Below are 20,490 nucleotides of genomic sequence, written 5' to 3'. Positions count from 1 at the left end.
ACCATCACCTCCAAGAAGCGAAGCCCCGAGTCTTCTACCAGCAAGCGGCAGATTCTTCCAAAGAAACAAAAGATCTGGACAAAGTAAGTGAAATCTCTAATTGGAATTATCGAAATTTAATTGGAATTATAGGAAGAGATTCCAAAAAACGGAAGTCGATCTCTTCCTACTGTGGACTTTAGAGGCGCGAAAATATCCCTAAGCCGAAAGGGAGAATGATTGCCTTTATAACTCCAAAGAAAAAAAGCTTTTTTTTCAACCCCTTCTTGACCCTGGAGCTGGCACCCTACGAGGCTCAGCAAGGTTACTAAGAAATAAATTTGACAGCTGTCAAAAAGGGAAAGAAGGAGAAAATTTTCGTTAAGGACGTTATTTGATATTGGAAGATGTTAAAGACTTGGAAAATGGTTAGCCAGGATGGAGGTCACCGTTTTTAAGGAAGGAAATTTCCAGTGTCTACTGTCTTCTAATCTTCATTCTGTTTGTGGTTAAGAAAGAATGTCAACACCCTATTCAGCAGCCTTCCAGCAGACTGTGCTAAACTACTTGGAAATTCTAGGAGACATGAGAGATCTCTTAAAGGGACAGGAACAATTTAGTTCACCGCTGGCGAGTACAGTGGACCACGGACAGGACCAAGAGGCTACTTCTGAAAATGAAAGGGATCTCAAAAATCAAGAAGAGGATGATGCTCAACAAAAGGTGGGAAAAGAAGAAGATGAAGAGAAGAGTACTAACATCAGCAGTTCTGGGAACTCAATTGAGAAGGCAATCTCTGTGGAGAAGCATCACCCCCAATGGAAAATGATTTTTGAAAATGCGGAAACTGGGAGAAATGGAAAAGGGAGAAGTGAGATTGAGGGGGGGAGAAGGCAGAGGGAGGGGAGGACAGAGACCGGAATTTTGAACTGGGACAGATTTGGTGTGGGATGAAAAACTGGTAAACTGGTATTTAGGCTGGCTGAAAAACGGCTCTGAAATCTTGGCTTGATGAAGGAAATGCTGGACCAAATGGGGGAAAGACTCCGGGGGGGAGGAGAGGGCATTTAAGAGAATAATGTTAATATGTTTGGTTAGAGATATTAATAATATGTAACAATTGACATTTCTTATGGGAGGTGGAGGAAGGGCTGGGGAAAGAAATTTTAGATTTGTGGAGTAGTAATGCTATGTTTAGTTAGGTAGTTGGGGGGATAGCCACCTATCTTCCTCCCTATCGACCCGAAGCCTCTGGTGGCAGGGGGGGGCTCTGGGGGGGGAGGGAGGGGTGGAAGGAGACCCAACTACAAAATAGACCTCCCTTGGATGGTCGCACCACATAGGTGCCTCTTGTGGCAGGAGGGGGCCTGTGGGGAGGCGGCACGAAGGAGGTGGGAAATAATGTTGATTTTTAAGAATAAGAATTGGAATTATGAATAAGAAACCTGCCATAATTATATTAAGAATTATGAAAATCAGGAAGAAGGGATCTGAGGAAGTCACAAATACAATGTCTAACAAAGTAAGAAATTGATATTTTTTAATTGTTTGTTTGTTTGTGTATTATGCTGGAGGATATAAATGGTTGGGGGGCTACCTATCTCAATCTCTCCTTATGTCTTGGGGCCTCCTGGTGGCAGGGGGGGGGTCCAGGAGCTAAGGAGAGGGGGGTGAGGACAAACCCAGCTTCAAAATGGACTACCTTCGACTCGCAACACCCACAGGATCCACTTGTGGCAGAAGGGGACTTGTGGGGGGAGGGAGGGAAGGTGGACAGAAATGTTTTTTTTTATGTCTTGTCTTTTTGTGTTATCATATAAAACTAATAAAAATTATTTTTTTTAAAAAAAAAAAAGCCACATTGATATTTTAGATGATTTACTCCAATTGTGCTGAGATCCAATATTCACATACCTGGTAAGAAGCCCCATTGAATTTAATGAAACTTACCGTACTTCCAAGCAAACATGTACAGAACTGCACTGTCAATCTACCAGCATCACTCAAAAACAACAGGAATATCGTTTCCCCACTCTATAAAAATCTAGATAAATAATCCCTTTTCTAAGGTATTGTTTACTGAATTGAACAAAGACTATACTATAAAGCCATTTATCGAGCTGTTCGGTGGAATTATTAGATATTAGCAACCACCTAATCTGCATTAACATTGCTCAATTTAGTAAGACTCACCTCATTGCCAGGTAATGTTTTTCCACTTTTCTTTCTGCAAACAGAATAGTTATTTTAGTTATTTTCTTGGTTCAGAGGAAGAGTTATTCAAAAGACATCATATAAAAATATCAAAAACCTTAAATTGTTTCTTTACTAGGTAGAGAGAGTCCCATAGACTGCAAGAAGATCAAACCTATCCATTCTGAAGGAAATCAGCCCTGAGTGCTCACAGATCCTGAAGCTGAGGCTCCAATACTTTGGCCACCTCATGAGAAGAGAAGACTCCCTAGAAAAGACCCTGATGTTGGGAAAGATTGAGGGCACAAGGAGAAGGGGATGACAGACGACGAGATGGTTGGACAGTGTTCTTGAAGCCACCAACATGAGTCTGACCAAACTGCGGGAGGCAGTGGAAGACAGGGGTGCCTGGCATGCTCTGGTCCATGGGGTGACAAAGAGTCGGACACGACTAAACGACTAAACAAGAACAACTAGGTAGAGCAAGAGTAATGCACAGCAGTTTTTTGGAAATGAAAGCAGTTTACACAAAGCATACAGAAGCCGATTTTCAACCACAGAAGAAATGCATCCTTTATGCATTCCCCCTTGCCCCCTGGTTTTGTTGTTGTTTTGTCATGGTATGTAATTCTAGTATAAAATCAATTATTCAAGATAAAAGCTAGCAACATTAAAGCGGCCAAATATTCTACTGGAAACTTTTTCATATCAATGACATCATTTCTACTGTCTTCATGTACTGCAGACACCCTGCTCTAATTTGCTCCTGTGCTGGTTGGGGGGGGGGAGTTATACATCCTTACAACTCCCATTACTACCAGGAAATAGTCTATTCTTAAAAAAAAAGGTATTGAAGCCTGAAAACTGAACCCCACACTGTCAGGTGGACAGTTATCAGAAACGACCACAGGATTCATATGGGCCTTAGTGTTCAATTTTACATAAACAGCTGCAGGAATGTTTCAAGATTTTAATGGTTCTACATTGTAAGTCTTGAGATAAGCATTATCAGCCTAAATAAGTGAGATTTGCAGGGGGGGGGGAGGACATGAAATACATTATGGCTGGTAAGTTGGTCTCCTGATTGTATTCAGGGTAGTGGGGGCAGAAAGCATAAATTAACACTGTCGGGGTTATTTTGCAGAAAGATAGTTTTCATTGACATATTCTCCCCTGCCCTGGATATATATTATCGAAGAGCTATGATACAAAAGAACCCATTACCATCAAAAATTTTAATGAATACCTAAGGGAAGTTTATAAATTACTTGAACACACACAAAAATCAACGTTATTAATGAGAAAAATAATTTGGACAATTGAGCATTGAAAGTTCCTTTGATGTCTCAGCACTCGTTCACATGTTATAAGCATTTATGTGTTCCATATAAAGAATATAGAATTGGGGTGGGACATTTACTATCTCTCTAAGTTACACCCTGCTGGTATGGCCCCGCCCCAGCATCCACACATGTGTGTATGAGCATGATGCGCAGGGACAGACAGGTTAGGCTAGAACAGCACTAGCCGTAACTTAAAATTCCTGCCTGGGGGAATTATGGCAATACGCTTTAAAAGATTAAAAGTACAAGACGCATAGTTAATCATTCTGGTACAACCTGATTCACTGGGTGTGGCACCAGTTCACAGGTTATTTCTGGCAATGTCGCCTACAATGTGCAACTCAGTTACGAACACAATGAGATCCTTTACTCCCGTTTAGGCAGCAAGCCTATACTCCCTTAGGTGGGAGAAATCCGCACTGGACTCGGTAGAATCTACTTCTTAGTACAGTACTGCACATATAAGGTTACACTGCTAATCAAGATGTAGCTCTTGGAAGACCTTTTTTCATTAAAGGGTCTTTAAGTTTCCAGAGAGAGCCAGAAGTTACAATTCTACCAAAGGGCACAATATTGTACTTGGAAGTTTGGTACCAATTTAAAAAAAAAACGTGAGGAGAGCCTGTTGAATCAGACCAATTTCCCATCTAGTCGAGCAAGAGTCTCGCAGCGGCCAACCAGATGCCTGTGGGAACCCCCCCAGCAGAACCCAAGTGCAACAACAAACTCTCTTCCTGAGATTTCCATCATTACTGCCTCCAAACATGGCGGCAGAGAGTAGCCATCATGGCTAGTAGCCTTGAGCATTGTTTTAACTATGGAAAGGCGGCATACAAATAAAATGATGACAATGATGATGATGATGATGATGATGACTGACAGCCTTATTGCCTGTGAATTAGCCTAATCCTCTTTTAAAGCCATCCAATCTTTTAAAGCCATCTTATCACTGCTTCCTGTGGGAGTGAATGCCATTGTTTAACTCTCTGAGCTGCTTAAGAAGTACATACTTCCTTTTTGTAGGTTAGACTGACATGGGGACAAAGACACAACAAGAACCCGCCAACAGCATTCGAATAAATGTGGTTAACCTGATCTAAAAACACATGCACGGGGTGTTTTTTGTTTTCCACCTCCACCATTCTGCCCGGACACTGAGGTCCAGCACCAAGGGCCTTCTGGCGGTTCCCTCATTGCGAGAAGCCAAGTTGCAGGGAACTAGGCAGAGGGCCTTCTCGGTGGTGGCGCCTGCCCTGTGGAACGCCCTCCCAACAGATGTCAAAGAGGAAAACAACTACCAGACTTTTAGAAGACATCTGAAGGCAGCCCTGTTCAGGGAGGCTTTTAATGTTTAATAGATTATTGTGTTTTATTTTTCTGTTGGAAGCCGCCCAGAGTGGCTGGGGAAACCCAGCCAGATGGGCGGGGTATAAATAATAAATTATTATTATTATTATATTCACACACAAAACAAAGTTCACCACAGAAAATCAAAAATGTACAATCACAACCTAGGCCAACCCCCAACCTCTCTCAACACTAAAGGAACACAAACAAATAGCAAAGAGAACCTGCACAAGCGACGCTGACACAAAACCCCACACATACATTAAGTAAAATAGAAACATTGCCACCTGACCTCTCCCCACTCACCATTCCCTCCTCCACCTCTTTCCCCCTTTTCTTCCTAATGTCCCACAACGAAAGAAACTGATCTGTAGAAAATGTAACTTGAAAATGAGACATTGCACATACTTTTGTAAACCAATAAATCTTTAATAAAAATATATTTAAAAAGAAGAAGTGTCCCTTTATGTGTTCAGAATCTTCCAACATCATGTAGTGATATGATTTATCCCTTCATACTCACTTATTGGCAATCCATTTTTTTCTAGAAAAATAGGTGATGGTACTCACCATGAAGTTGTTACAGTAAGTGTTACACTTTTAAACAACAACAAAAAGAGGTGCCGGTACTGGGTACCCTTGAGTACCCCCAGGAAAGCACTACTTATTGGCCAGCTAGTGACTGAAGTTTAAGCGAGTGACTGTGTTGAGATATCAGCAAATAATTCTATTTATATTTAAAGAGAACCAATGTTTTATTTTTAGAATTTGAAACACTGTAGAATAATAACCTATTATAGGAGCATGGAGATAATCTTATAGCCAAAGGTAAGTAGCAAAAACAAGGTTCTCTCATGGTAAGCCTCAAAATTCTATAGGCTTATAAAAACCGCATTGAAATAATGACTTGAAACCTGCCGAAACATTGTCTACTTGATGAGGTCTACAAAAATGCCACTTTTCAAACTGATTAGATAATAATTGCCTTCAATACATCAAGTTGAAATGTGCTGAAAACACTTTGACCCTCTATTCTGAGTTATTAAGAAGGTACATAATGTATTACTTTCCCATTTTAGGGAGAGCTATTGATGTTTGCACTCAGGTTTCATCTGGAGCCCATGTTTTCATTGGTTTGGTGAAGTTTTGATCAGTGGTTCAAGTTATTCAGGTTTTCCAGCCCCATTAAAATATATAAAAAAGGTTCTGGAAAAATGTGTTGAACGTGGCTGAAAGCAAAAGTAAAGCTAAAATCCTGCAAGGACGGAAGTGTTTGCAGACAGAGTAACCTAGTAGATGCTATGTCCAATGACTATGTACATACAGTGGCACCTCGGTTTACAAACTTAATCTGTTCCAGCAGTCCATTCCTAAACCGAAACTGTTCTTAAACCGAGGTGCGCTTTCCCTAATGAGGCCTCCCGCCGCCAGTGCCCTTCCACCGTTCGGATTCCGTTCTTCGACCGAGGTAAAGTTCACAAACCGGGACACTACTTCGGGTTTTGTGGAATTCGTAAACCGAATCATTCGTAAACAGGACTGTTCTTAAACCAAGGTACCACTGTATCATGAAAAACTGTATCACAGTGTGGTACACTGGTTACAAAAGGGTTCATCAACCTTTCCGGGTCCGTGGAAACATTTGGAAACTTGACAAAGTGTCGTGGGAGAACCACACCTACAATAGACACACATGCATGCAACCCACTCATACAGCATCCATATATATACGCCCACATCCCATAGAGAACGCCACACTCAGAAGTTCCTCTCCCCAAGGAAAGTTTGCCAAGAGAAATTGCCAATCTCTTCCAGTATTTTGCCAATCTCTTCCAGTATTTAATTTCACAAACATGTAGTTTGCCAATCTCTTCCAGTATTTAATTTCACAACATGTGAGGAGAGAGAATGACCGCGACAATGTATGCATGTGAGATAGAATCAAGGACCTGGAAGGGACACATAGGGAATCTCTGTGCAATGGAGGAATCTAAACTAAAGCATACATGACAGATGGCCATCCAACCTCTGTTTGTTTAGTTGCTCAAGAAATCAAATCACTAGAGATGCCCACACCCCACAACCAGTGCCAGATTTACATACAGTATAAACTAAACAAGCTATAGCTTACGCAACACTCTCTTGCCCCCCCCCCCAAAAAAAATTTAATGGAAAAAACACTGGATGTACATTTCCAAAATATAAGATAAAGAAAACAAATAAAAAAAAACCAACATACAGCAGCAGTGTTTTGTGTTGTGTGTGGACCTATTAGGTCCATAAATTACCATATAGCATATATTCAACACAGAAAACAGTGAAAATTTGTTGTCGACAAAGGACAGCTGGTCATATAAAGGGCCCCATTATCTTCAGTAGTTTAGGGCCTCATCAAACCTAAATCCGGCCCTGCCCACAATCCACACTCTCAAACTATGACCTACATTGAACACCAACTCTGCCCTACACTGAGATCCCCAACAGCACCCCTAAAACACTGTTCCACACTGAAACTCATATACATCCTGCAACACACTGAAGCCCACCACATACCACCTTAGCAACACAGGGCTCAGTTGCTTCATAAAGTAATACAGGACCGGTACTATGTGGGACCATCTCTGCTGGTCCCAGACACTCCATCTAAATTTGGGCATGAGTGCATGCAGGGAAAGCTATAAGCAAGTCCAATTTGTGACACTGCGTAACATCACTGCTGATCACAGGCTATGTCTGTTAAGGCAGGTAATCCCAGAGTGGTGAGGGGTCCCAAAGTCCCAGGGGTCTCCTTCCACTAATCCTTCCCAGAGATTGGAAGCAAGGTGGCAAAGTGTTCCCACAGCCCTTTGCCAGGACTGTTTGTGCAGGTGGTATCTGGTCACTCCCTCTGTTACCGTTGTTCTCCCCTCCCTTCTCTTCTTAGAAAGTTCCTGGAAGAGGATTGACAAAGTGGAGGCATTTCCTCTCCTTCTCCTACAAATCCCACCCAAGTTGCTATAGCCAGGTAAAAAGTAGAACCCTGAGTGCCAGTGGCTGGACTGGTTGGGGGCAAGGATTTGCAACTGATACCAGTGTTGAGAGGAAGCTGCCTATGTATGATTCCAGGTTTCCACAAAAATGAAGCATGTTCAAACAAGAACCCCAAAACATTTCATTTCTGTTTCTGGCACTGGTCATTGCAATTTGTTGTGCAGTTCTTTTTAGCATTTTTTTATATTAATGAAAACACAATTTTCTTTCTACGATAGCGAAGACTTATGTACGCCTTTGGCTGCTCTACCACATTTCCTTTTCCATTTGTGTAGCATGCCAAGTACAGGAATCAAAGTGCAAAGGTAATGTAATAAAGTAATACATTACCTTTTACCTAGAAGAGCTTTCTTCTAACTATGTTATGCCAGCAGGGAAATGAGCGTACAGATTTATGCATCAGAACAGTGCACACAGACACTTGCCCACAACTGCAAATTCCTTCAACGCTTTCTTCTGGGAATATTTTGTCCTTGTTGGGTACTTACTACTCTCCAAAAACCTCTCTTGTGATGCTTCTAAAACACTTTAAAAAGCTAGGAAAACAATGTGCTAAAATACACAAACCACTGTAAGAAGGACTGTGAGCCAGCTAAAGAAAAACTTTAAGTCAATTGACTGAGTTTAGTCAATGGATAAAATCTCAATAAATTTACATACAACAAAAATAGTTCTAAATAAAAGCAAAGCTTTCTTTTTCAGTGATTTGCGCATGTCCACAACAAACACATTTTCTCTCGTACATGAAGGAATGGCTCTTTCAAGACAGCACTTGCCACCTGCTGTTCTTATAAGTACTTGCATTATGAATTGACTGGGAGCACATTTTTAGTTGATCAAACTGTTCTGAATCATTTATTCTAACTGATTAATGAAAAAGTTGCAGTCCTGACTATAATAACTTGACTCTCACCCCAAATGTATTATCTTCCCCTTTTCCATGTTCTCTCTTTGTATTCCACTGCACAATACTGTACAACCTTTGGGCTACAGTGCCACAGATTTATGCAACATTAAGCCACAGGAGCGAACAGTAGGCCTTTGTGCAAGTTATGTTCTAAGACCTCTGTGCTAGTCAAGTCTCATGATATTCTTTTGGGAGAGACTGTGAAAGGAAGAAAATGCAGGAGTGCTTTTCAGCACTACAAAGAATCTCGCTACTAGCCCAGAAAATATGGTGACTGAGAGTGGATGCTGAGGCCAAACAACAGGGGAGACCACAGTAGCATTCATGGCCTGCAGGTATACTACCCCAAAGAACCTGACTGCAAGGAAGAGAATTCTGGACTAGATGGACCTTGGGACTGCATCCGCACATAACACTAAGCCAAATCATGACTAGTGCAAATGTATGGGGTTTGTAGGGAGGTGATTGCAGCCACTTTGCTCCTCTCCAGTCCTCTTAGCTTACATTGACTGAATGTGCCATAAAAAAAAAACCTGGATCATGGTTAAGCTCTCTCTCCTCCTTAACCATGAGCAGTAGTTGAGGTTTGCTTTTAGTTGCAGGTAGTGACTGAGGAAAGAGCTTAACCACAATCCCAGGTTTGCACAACATGCAAAGCCAAACCTTGGCTTAGCTATCAAGGCTTAGTTATTAGTTTATAAAGCCCTTAACAACTTGGGACCGGTTTACCTATGAGATTGTTCCACCCTACATGTGACCATGCAACCACTTTGATTGGCAGAATGGGCACTACTGCAGGTGCTACATAGCACCCGTTCTGCATTTGTAAGAACTTGATTGTTTAGTGCAGTGCCGTGGCACCCTGGGGTGCCTTAAATGATGATCAGCGGTGTCACAGGCATCCCTGGCCTCTGTCCCTCTTTCCTTCCCTCCCTCCTCTGATTCCCTCTTGCATCTCTGCCTGCAAAAGGCTTGCACAGCTGTTTGTTGCAGCAGCCCTTAGCTACAACCTTCCCAGGTGAATGGTGCTGCTGGGCTGGCCAGGGGGCCTCGGTGTTGGGAATGGACAGAAAAGCCCCAGGCGCTATGGGGCAGTGTGAGGAAGCACCTCTCTTTGGGGCGGGAGGCAGCTCAGAGACCAGGGGCAGCACCAGGGGCTGCCCAAGGAGAGGGGAGAGGAAAGGAGGCTGAGGGAGTACTCCACACGGAAGGGTATTTGAGAAAGGGTGAAAGGCTGCCAGCTGTGCAGTAAAGGGGTGACATAACTGGGCTCCCAAGCCTCACAGGGATGCCGCAGAAAGAATGTACATGTACAGAATGTACAGTGTACTCTACTTACAAATTTAATGCGTTCTGAACGCACATTTGTAAGTCGAAAAAAATTATAAGTCAAATCCCATAGGAATGCATTGGGAGAAAAAAATTGCAAGTCGAAGCAACCCTATCTAAAAATTCATAAGTAGAAAAAATCCTATCTAAACAGCATCCAAGATGGCGGACGGAGCTCCATTTGTAAGTAGAAACATTCGTAAGTAGAGTTAATTGTCAGTAGAGGTACCACTGTAGTTGTAGTGGACTCAAAAAGGTTGAAAACCTCTGGTTTAGTGTGACAGCACCTGTACTTTGTAACTCCCTGCCTATTGACACCAATCACTGCACTCTATTCAGCGCCTGAAAGCACATCAAAGTGCAAGTAGATAAATAGGTAGTGCTCCGGCGGGAAGGTAAATGGCATTTCCGTGCTCTGCTCTAGTTTCACCAGAAGCGGCTTAGACATGCTGGTCACATGACCCAGAAAAACTGTCTGCAGACAAATGTCCGCTCCCTCGGCCAGTAAAGCGAGATGAGCGTCGCAACCCAAGAGTCATTCACGACCGGACTTAACTCCCCCCCCAAAAAACAACAACTTTTGTGTCTGGATTATTTTCACTTTTTGAAATATGGTAACCCTAAACAGTTTGACTTTACGTGGAACATCTAGCACTAATGCAGGCATGGGAAAACCTTTTCAGCTGAAGGGCAAAATTCCCGCATAAAACCCTTCTGGGAGGGAATGACTTTGACTCTTACCTTTGTATAGTAGGTTACATTCCGGACACACAAAGTCAGGTTTACACACACAGACATGCTCTATTCAGGCAAGCAATGGATAGTATGGATAGTTCAAGGACAAATTCCAGTTCAAGGACCATCACTCAAGGAGGGTGTGAAGGCAGTGAGGGGGTTATGGCCACAGAAGAGGGTAAACATGCCAGGGAGAGATCATGGCCTAGGGAGGGTCCTGAGGGCCAGACACACAACCCCGAGGCTCCCCACCCCTTTTCTAGTGAAATGAAAGACCCAATGGCTTCAGAAAGCATGTAATCTGCAAACATTCAAGGACATATACACTGCAATGCTACTATTTACAGGCCGGTCACAACAGTATTTCTCAGGTTGTCTGCCCTCAACTTTCACCTCGTTCCCCCAACGCTATTGGGGCAAAGAGTAAAGTGTATTGAATGACTCATGTTCACCAATATCAAACTTCCTACACTGTAATAACCAAGCAAAATTCCTTTCAGTAGGGGAAAGGTCAATACGCTTGCTTGAGTTTGCATCACCATTTTAACACCTACGGAACTTGGTAATCATGATCAAACTCTTGTCAGGAGAGTTGGTAATATAGACCACAAAGCCCTTTACAATAAATTGCACAATTTCCTAATCAAAGTCAACATCAAATTGGGATGAAACATTGTAAGCAAATGGATTAATTAAAACAGGTGTCCTAATGTAGGCACCTACAAATCTTTTCACCAGTAACAAGTGTCTCTTTTCTCCAGCAATAAGGACAACAAACAACACACATCCTTTCCTCCTAAGCTGTTTCTTATCTTCTTCAAGGGAGAGCAGATCCCACATGTCTCTCTACACCTTTGTGTCAGGTAAACAAAACTTTAGTGTTATGGGCAGCTGTTGTACGATAGTCCTTCTGCTGCAGAAAAGGTGTTTTCTTTCTAACCCTGAATCCAGACCAATAATTTGTAGATAGTGTGGTATATTCTAAATTCTAAATTATATACCTCACAATCCCCAAATAAAAAATTATATCCACAATTTCTTAGAGAACTTACCCATATCTTTACTAACTCATGATAAGAAAACCTTTTTAGTTTGTCCCATCTCCCTAGAAGAAATTGACTGTTATTAAACAACTAAAACCACATAAAGGCTCAGGACCTGATGGCTTCACTTCCATGTTTTATAAACAGTTCAAAGAAATATTATTACCATATATGGTCTGCCTATTTAACAACCTAATGAGAAGGGAACCCCTTCCCAAAACATGGTACCACTCCAAGATTGCAGCTATCCTAAAACCATTTGAAAACCAGCAGAAAGTAGAATCTTTTCGGCCAATCTCTCTGATTAACCAGGATTACAAAATCTTTACATCAGTGCTAGTCAACAGGATTAGTATACAGTGGTCCCTCGATTTATGAATTTAATCCGTTCCAAATGCACATTCGTAGGTCGAAAAGTTTGTAAGTCGAAAAAAAGCGGTTTCCCATAGGAATGCATTGGAAACGGAAAAATTCGTAAGCTGAGAAAACCCTATCTAAACCGCAACGGTTTTCCTTTCGGGTGTCGAAAGAAACATAAGCGTGTGACCATTTTTTTATTCGTAACTCGAAATTTCGTAAGTCGAGTACTTCGTAAGTCGAGGGACCACTGTGTTTTTGCACAAACAAATAGCCCCAGATGAAGCTGGTTTTGTCCCCCATTGAAACATCACTGAACCAATCAGAAAACTTTTAAATATAATCAAATGTAGTATGGACAACTTCCCCACTGATAGTCATAGCCTTGGACATTCTCAAGGCCTTTGACTGCCTAGAATGGGATTACTTGCTGGCAGTTCTATCTAAATTGCAATTTGACCCAAAATTTATACACATTTTGAAACAGAGACACTCTGCATCTTCTGCCACAGTAAGAATAAACACACACACAGCTTTATTGCAGTCCATAGACACAAAATACACAGTACAACAATAGTATATATCAACAGAATAAGCAAAATAAATTCATCCTTGGTAGGGATTTGACAGGGAACAAAGAAAGGCTGTCTACACTCTACCTTTTTGTTCATCCTAGCTTTAGAACCATTAGCTATATGCCTCTGAATACCACCAGACATTAAGAGTCCAAACTGAAAAACAAAACTGCATGATCAGGCTATTTACTGATGATTTAATTATTATGACCCACCTGACCCATTGAACACGGGAGCAGACATACTTCAAGAGCTTAATAACTTTGCAACACTAACAGGCCTGCAGGTTAACTTCTCAAAATCAGAAGCTTTATGCTTCAATGTACCACCTAAGATCCAAAAAGCATTCACAGAACACACAGGCATTAGACTCTGTCACACAAAGCTTAGCTATTTAGGAAAAATTGCAACAAGAAACCTTAGTAGACTGTATTCACAAAACAACACCCGCCCCCCCAATATGGCAGAAAATTCTTCAAAATTTGAAAAAAATAGAGCAAGACCCATTTTACCCTCAGAAACAGTTTAGCAATAGTAAAAATGATGATCCTACCAAAACTGTGATTTCTATTCCAATGACTCCCACTTTGGATTCCACTCAACCAGATACGAAAGTGGCAGAAAAAAATTAAATTCATTAATTTTTTTCCTGCAAGAGACTCAGAATAAATGCCAAACTCCTGTACCTCCCCACAGTGGAAGGAGGCTGTGGTATCCCAAACCTGGAACTTTATTTTATTGCTAACCAAGTAAGACATGCCATCCATTTTATTTTAGATGATACCTCAAGCAATGGGTCCAATTGGAAACAGAACTAATCGAGGGAATTAGTTCTCCGCTTTTCCTGCCTTTGTTTTTGATTAAGTCAATTCACAAACCAAGAACTTATACAATGACCACTAATAATGACCCTCATTGCGAGAAGCCAAGTTGCGGGGAACCAGGCAGAGGGCCTTCTCGGTGGTGGCGCCTGCCCTGTGGAACGCCCTCCCATCAGATGTCAAAAAGGAAAACAGCTACCAGATTTTTAGAAGACATCTGAAGGCAGCCCTGTTTAGGGAGGCTTTTAATGTTTAACAAATTAGTGTATTTTAATGTTTCTGTTGGAAGCCGCCCAGAGTGGCTGGGGAAACCCGGCCAGATGGGCGGGGTATAAATAATATATTATTATTATTATTATTATTATTATTATTATTATTATTATTATTATTATGAACCATATGTTGTAGATATTACTGTAAATTTATTATGCTATTTTTGTGATATACAAATGGCATGAGAATATTTGGTCTATTTATTCTTTCTATGTTTATTATTATTGTTCCTATGTTCCTTGTTTATGAAACCCAATTAAATGTTATTTAATAATAAAATAAAATAATAATAATAATAATAATAATAATAATTTGTTAGCTTCTAAAAGCAGAAGGGTTTCAGTTACTGAAAAGAGGATGTAAACAAGTGTATGACAACCTACTTTGGACTTTGTATTACAACATCTGATTGCATGTTATTTCAGTTTGGCACTTAAATCAGCTTGGCAAACTGGCTCTGGTGTAGAAATAAGGTTATTTTATTCAAGCAAATGTTCATATAAGTAAACACTACTTGCAAATGGGAGGTAATGGGACTAGTTTTATGCTATACCAGGATATACAAGGTTACCACATGGCATTTATAAAGAATATAGATATGTTTCAGCTTCTACAGGCGAGACAAGAAAGTTTAAACGTATGAGTTAAAAAGCAAACTTTAACTTTTTCATGGACTTGCAAAGTGCTTCATCAAGCTTACTACATCTGCCTCAGTTTTCAATATTTTTATTAGTTTATTTCATAAAATCTATACGCCGCTTGATTATGAAAAACCCCCTCAAAGATAAATAAAATACCGTACTTAAAAGCATACTAAAGTTAAAATACTAAAACAGATTAAAATCACCACAACTTTCTAGGCATCTAGGTGGGCTTATCTAAACAAGAATGTTTTTAGCAGGTGCTGAAAAGAGTACAGTGAAGACACCTGCTTGATCTAAATAGGCAGGGAGTTCCAAAGTGCTAAGTGCTGCCACACTAAACAATTGAGTTCTTACAAATGTGGGACAGGTAGTATGTGGCACCTGTAGTAGTGCCAACTTTGCCAATAAAGCAGTTGATTGGGCCCATGTGGGGTCCCAAGTTGCAAAGGGCTTTATATACTACCGATAATAGTAACACATTGAACTTGGCCCAGTAGCGAATCGGCAACCAGTGCAGATCTCTGAGCACAGATGTTATATGCTGATAAGGCCTCTCTCCTGTGATGCTGCAGCATTCTGCACTAACTGCAGCCTTCTGATCAAGTGCAAGGGAAGCCCCACACAGAGCACATTGCAGTAATCCAGTCTTGAAGTAACCAACTACTGTGTAAATTTCTGGGCAGAAATTATGTCACTTTATTGATATGTATTAACACTTATTACGGTGCCGGCACTCAAATATTAAATAGTAATACAGTACTATCTTCATAAAGGGACCCAGGTGGCGCTGTGGTTAAACCACTGAGCCTAGGGCTTGCCGATCAGAAGGTCGGCGGTTCGAATCCCTGCGATGGGGTGAGCTCCCGTTGCTTGGTCCCAGCTCCTGCCAACCTAGCAGTTTGAAAGCATGTCAAAATGCAAGTAGATAAATAGGAACCGCTACAGCGGGAAGGTAAACGGCGTTTCCATGTGCTGCTCTGGTTTGCCAGAAGCGGCTTTGTCATGCTGGCCACATGACCTGGAAGCTGTACGCCGGCTCCCTCGGCCAATAATGCGAGATGAGCGCGCAACCCCAGAGTCGGTCACGACTGGACCTAATGGTCAGGGGTCCCTTTACCTTACTATCTTCATAACAAGTCCACAGTTCCTTCTTTTGCATCCCACACTTAATCATACATACACAGTAAGATATCTTACATTAGTCACACCCAGAGTAGACCCATTAAAGTCAATGGACAAGTCAACAATAATAACGATAATAATAATATTAATAATTATTATTTATACCCATTCATTTCAGTGGGTCTACTCTGAGTATGACTAACATTGGACATCACTCACATACTTATAAGTTTATTTTTTATCATTTGAAATACTTATAATCAATAATGAAGCAAACATGATAAGCATTGGGCAGTGAGCAAAACCCATCCCTGCTGCAACACTTTGCCAGTAATTTTGCCACTCCTGGCATATGTTGTAAGTCAGTTACAACAATGCACACCAGCATCCAAAAAGGCGTTATCACCTTCTCAAATACTGTAATTTACTGTGACAATGCTATCTTCTTCTTAAGATCACTTTGGCCAAACCCTACGCCAAAGGATAAATGGACATAAATCTGACATCAGGAACCAGAAGACAGAAAAACCAGTAGGAGAACACTTCAATCTCCCAGGACATTCTATACAAGATCTCAAAGTAGCTGTCTTACTACAAAAGAATTTCAGAAATAGACTGGAAAGAGAAGTTGCTGAATTGCAACTTATCACCAAGCTCAAAACCATGGAGGGACCTGGTTTGAACAGAGATATCGGATTCTTATCTCATTATACATGATAAGCGATCTTCAGCCATCTCAACCCTTGCTTTTTCATGCAAAACCATTTGCAGTCATTTGCGGTCATCAACAGCTATCAGTCAGTCAATCACCCATTTCCACCACCCTTCTGAGTGATCCCCCCTCCCCATCCCCACCCCTCCCCACCCCTTCTCTACATAAGTGCCTGGAAACTTCCATTTCACTGTATCTGAAGAAGTGTGCATGCACACGAAAGCTCATACCAAAATAAAAACTTAGTTGGTCTTTAAGGTGCTACTGAAGGAATTTTTTTATTTTATTAAGATCACTGTCTAACTCTATAGGAAATTTGTTCCTAAAGGAACAAGACACATGGACATCAGTTTTTTGTGTATCACGGTGATGTACCAGGGGGCAGGGATGGGGATTGTTTAAGGTCTTAAGTGTTTCACTTTCAAAAGATGGCTACTATTTGGCTACTATTGTATTTTAACATTGGATAAAATATTGTTCATAGCATATCAATATATAATACTTCTCTTGAAACATTGCCTTATGGACTGTACCTCAAGACAACATAGTATTGTGCAAAATATACAATGTATAATGACATAAAAGCATTTTGAAATATAATAAAACTGATCATTGCCCAATAGTTTTGAACCTTTTGCATCAATTGCATCCAAACTTTCTCCCAGGCTTTGGCAGTCTACAACAGGCATCCCCAAACTGCAGCCCTCCAGGTGTTTTGGCCTACAACTCCCATGATCCCTAGCTAACAGGACCAGTGGTCGGGGAAGATGGGAATTGTAGTCCAAAACATCTGGAGGGCCAAAGTTTGGGGATGTCTGGTCTACAATAATGTTTGCTATTACTTTGTTGTCAAAACTTTCTGTGCCTCTGTTTTCTGGTATAATATATTTGTGTCTTTAACAATGTTGTAAGTTAATTGGAGATCGTTGGATAACAAGTGACAATAAGAAAGAAAGAAATGACACACACATGATCTAGATATGAGTGAGTCTATCTTTTAGATCTATCACTCTGATTATGCACACATACAACTTTGACTATTATCTTATTATCCCAGCTATGACAGCTGCCAACCTGCATACCATATATAAATATTAGTCTTTGTTTATCCCAAGCTGCATTCCACCACCACCCCAAACATTTTGGATGTCTCCTAGGCTGAATACATCTGCCAAGTCATTCTTCAGAATATTCATAAGGGAATTAAAATCCAGAATCACAGCCGTTCCCCTTTGAACTCATGCATGCTTACACACTGTCTTTACATTCTGCACACACACTCCTTGTGCTTCTGCAACTTTCTCTTTGGGAAATCTTGCCCTGGGCAATTTAGATAAATGAAATTACAGGAGAAAATCCAGAGCTACCTGTGCTTTATGAAGGCTAACTAACAAGTGCCCATAAGGCAATGCACATGCCTCTTTAAAGAACCCAGGTCACAGTGCTCCCCATATCCAAAGAAAAGTATAGTCGTCTTTGTTTCCTGAATAAAAGGGAACCTTCGGAGCAAACTTCAGTAGCATCCAGGGGGGAGAAATGGGGTCTCCGTCTACTAACAGCATTGCAAAGCTTAATTCCCTTCTCAGCTGAACATTAAGTGTTTCCATCTCTTTAAGTAGGACTTCTTTAAATAGTGTGACAGGCAGAAGTTCAGCAAATAGTTACATTTTGTGCAGTGAAACGGCAAGGAATTCAAAGCTTCAGCCCCACAAATTGACCCAGCTTGCCAGTTGCTGTCACAGTCACCAAAGCAGTGCATGTGAAGATATTCTGGCACTCTAAAATGCTATGTAAACACCAATTATTTATATTACGTTCTCCTATACGCCAATCTCTCAGATGTTTGAATGCAGCCAAGGGTCTAGTGTACCACTAGATATCATGGGCTACAACTTCCAGCACTCACAACCCTTGTCTGCGAGGACCAGGACTGATGGGTGTCAGGAGCCCAACAACATCTAGTACAGGCATCCCCAAACTGCGGCCCTCCAGATGTTTTGGCCTACAACTCCCATGATCCCTAGCTAACAGGACCAGTGGTTGGGAAAGATGGGAATTATAGTCCAAAACATCTGGAGGGCCGAAATTTGGGGGTGCCTGATCTAGTACCTATCCCAGATAAGAGACACAGTATCGTTAAGATAACACAAACTGGGGGGGGAGCTGTTGCACAGCACCTGTTTTGCAGGTCTACCTGCCGCAACAGGTGTGCCATCGGACCCTCGATACCTGTGCAACAGGTGCAATGTGCGGAAGGTGTGCCATTTCTAACCATCCCCGAGAAAGGAAGAGCCACGTTCTTTCCCAGGTTGAAACCCTCCACGTAAAAGGATCTCAAGGTAACAAAGAGGGCATAGAAAGATTTCGGAGCCCCTGGGCAAAGCAACAGGGATCAAGGCACAGTGCGGTTTTGACTCGGTCGATATGGAAGAGTTTCTGAATGTTCATTAAAAATGCCACGCCTACGGAGTCTCCCTTTGTTTCCCACCCCCTCTCGACCTTAAATCACCCCCTCGACTACCGGGGGCCGCTTTATTCACCCCAACCCTTCCTTTTATCCTGTCGGCGGAGGAGGCAGCCGGGAACTTACTCTCTCGGCTGCCTCCTACACACACCCCACACCCAAAGCCCCCGGCCCCCCATGAATCTCCCCCGACTGACCCGTGCAGGGCGGCCGCTTTCCTCCGCTTGCTGAGCAGGCAGAGCACCGCGCAGGCGGCGGCAGTGGCGCCGGCCATGGTGGAGTAGCGCGCAGTGAGGAACTTGCTGTAGGCGGCCATGGCGGCAGAGGCGACGGCAAGCGCAGCCCGAGAAGCAGCAGCGGCGGCAGCCGACCGGGGAAGAGGCTCGCCACAGCGCGGAGGATGCCGGGGGGGAAGAAAGAGGCGGCGCCTGTCAGCTGAGGGGTAAGGCGGCGGTGGCGGCTGAGGCCCTGCCCTTGCTCTTACTCCTCTCCAGGCCCGCCTCAGGCCCGACTCCTCCTTACACCACCGCGGTTGGTTGGAGCTGAGCGAGAGGTGCCCGGCCTGGTTAAGCGCAACAACGGCAAGCGGCCTCTGAGGGAATAAGAGCGCTTGCGCTGGGGCCTAGCAAGTCAAGCTCGGTCGCCTCTACTCAGGCCGTTATAGACGGGTCGTGTCTTGTACGAAGGATGTTAGTTCTTTAACACCCCCCCCCCAACAATATTTTAGTGAAGTGGGTTCTTTTTTAGTGAACCTATGGCCCTTCCCATTGTTGTGTGTGTGGTTGTTGTTTTGGACTACAACTCCCGGCAGCCCCAGCTAGAATGGCCAGTTGTGGGGCATGACGGGAGTTGTAGTCGCAACAGCTGGAAGGCTTGCAAGTTTCCACCTTCCCAGGGTTTATGGTGCGAGGTGGGAACTTTAGAGCGGGCGCCCGCCGTTATGGACAAGCAAAATCAAATGCCCATTGTTGTGTGACAGGTGGGTTTGTGTGTATGGATGCCTTTTATATTGCGCGGGCACATACATCTTTACCATGTGTCTTTACACTTGCACCTTCCTGTGGCATCCCTATGAAGACAAATACTGTAGTTGTTAACTCCCATTTTGAAAGCTGTACTGTATATCTATCCTGTTTCCCCCCTCCCACCCCAGACACATTATACCTTACAGTTGCACAACAAGATAGGCTCAGTTAAGGTTAAATAAGAGATCCAGCTTGTTCTACAAGTTTCTCTTCTTTCTTCAGGTTTGCAGTCTTGCAAAATGAATAACTGGGCTAGTTAGTCTTTCTTGTTTAGCAGGAAAGGCAGTCCCAAGGCTCCCAAGATTTTGAAGGGTAACTGTAGTTGCTTAAGCCCCCACTCATTTCATTTTATTTCAGTTTTTAATTTGTGCACCACCTTTCTGTATTGCTATAAACAAGGCAGTTGACAACAAAATATACAGCAAAGATCTCACACATCTTATAACAATCTGATCCAATACAAATAGGTCAAAATGGAAAATGTGACTTTAAAATACCGGTAAGCAACTTATATCAAATAGGGTAATATGCAATAACCCATTAGAATATAATAGCACACAACAATATTAACTCTAAGAATATCAAAGAATA

The 20,490-nt window shown here is 42.2% G+C and overlaps 1 protein-coding gene across 2 annotated transcripts in view; it reads right to left on the bottom strand.

Annotated features, from left to right (window-relative positions):
* The window catches only part of ABCD3 (ATP binding cassette subfamily D member 3), a 46,122-nt gene extending 26,763 nt beyond the window's left edge, over positions 1–19,359 (bottom strand). Inside the window, exons 1-2 of one of the 2 annotated variants that reach the window (XM_035121924.2) lie at positions 19,072–19,359; positions 2,173–2,206 (exon numbers count right to left, since the gene is read on the bottom strand). In XM_035121924.2, coding sequence (XP_034977815.2) covers positions 2,173–2,206; positions 19,072–19,190 — 153 coding nt within the window. In that variant the 5' untranslated portion in view covers positions 19,191–19,359. The remainder of the gene's footprint in view (positions 1–2,172; positions 2,207–19,071) is intronic. The other variant, XM_035121923.2, reaches the window with a different exon arrangement.
* Between the last annotated feature and the right edge of the window lie 1,131 nt (positions 19,360–20,490).

This window comes from Zootoca vivipara, chromosome 7 (genome assembly GCF_963506605.1).
Source record: "Zootoca vivipara chromosome 7, rZooViv1.1, whole genome shotgun sequence".
NCBI classification, from domain to species: Eukaryota; Metazoa; Chordata; class Lepidosauria; order Squamata; family Lacertidae; genus Zootoca; species Zootoca vivipara.
This window is presented reverse-complemented; position numbering and strand designations above follow the sequence as displayed.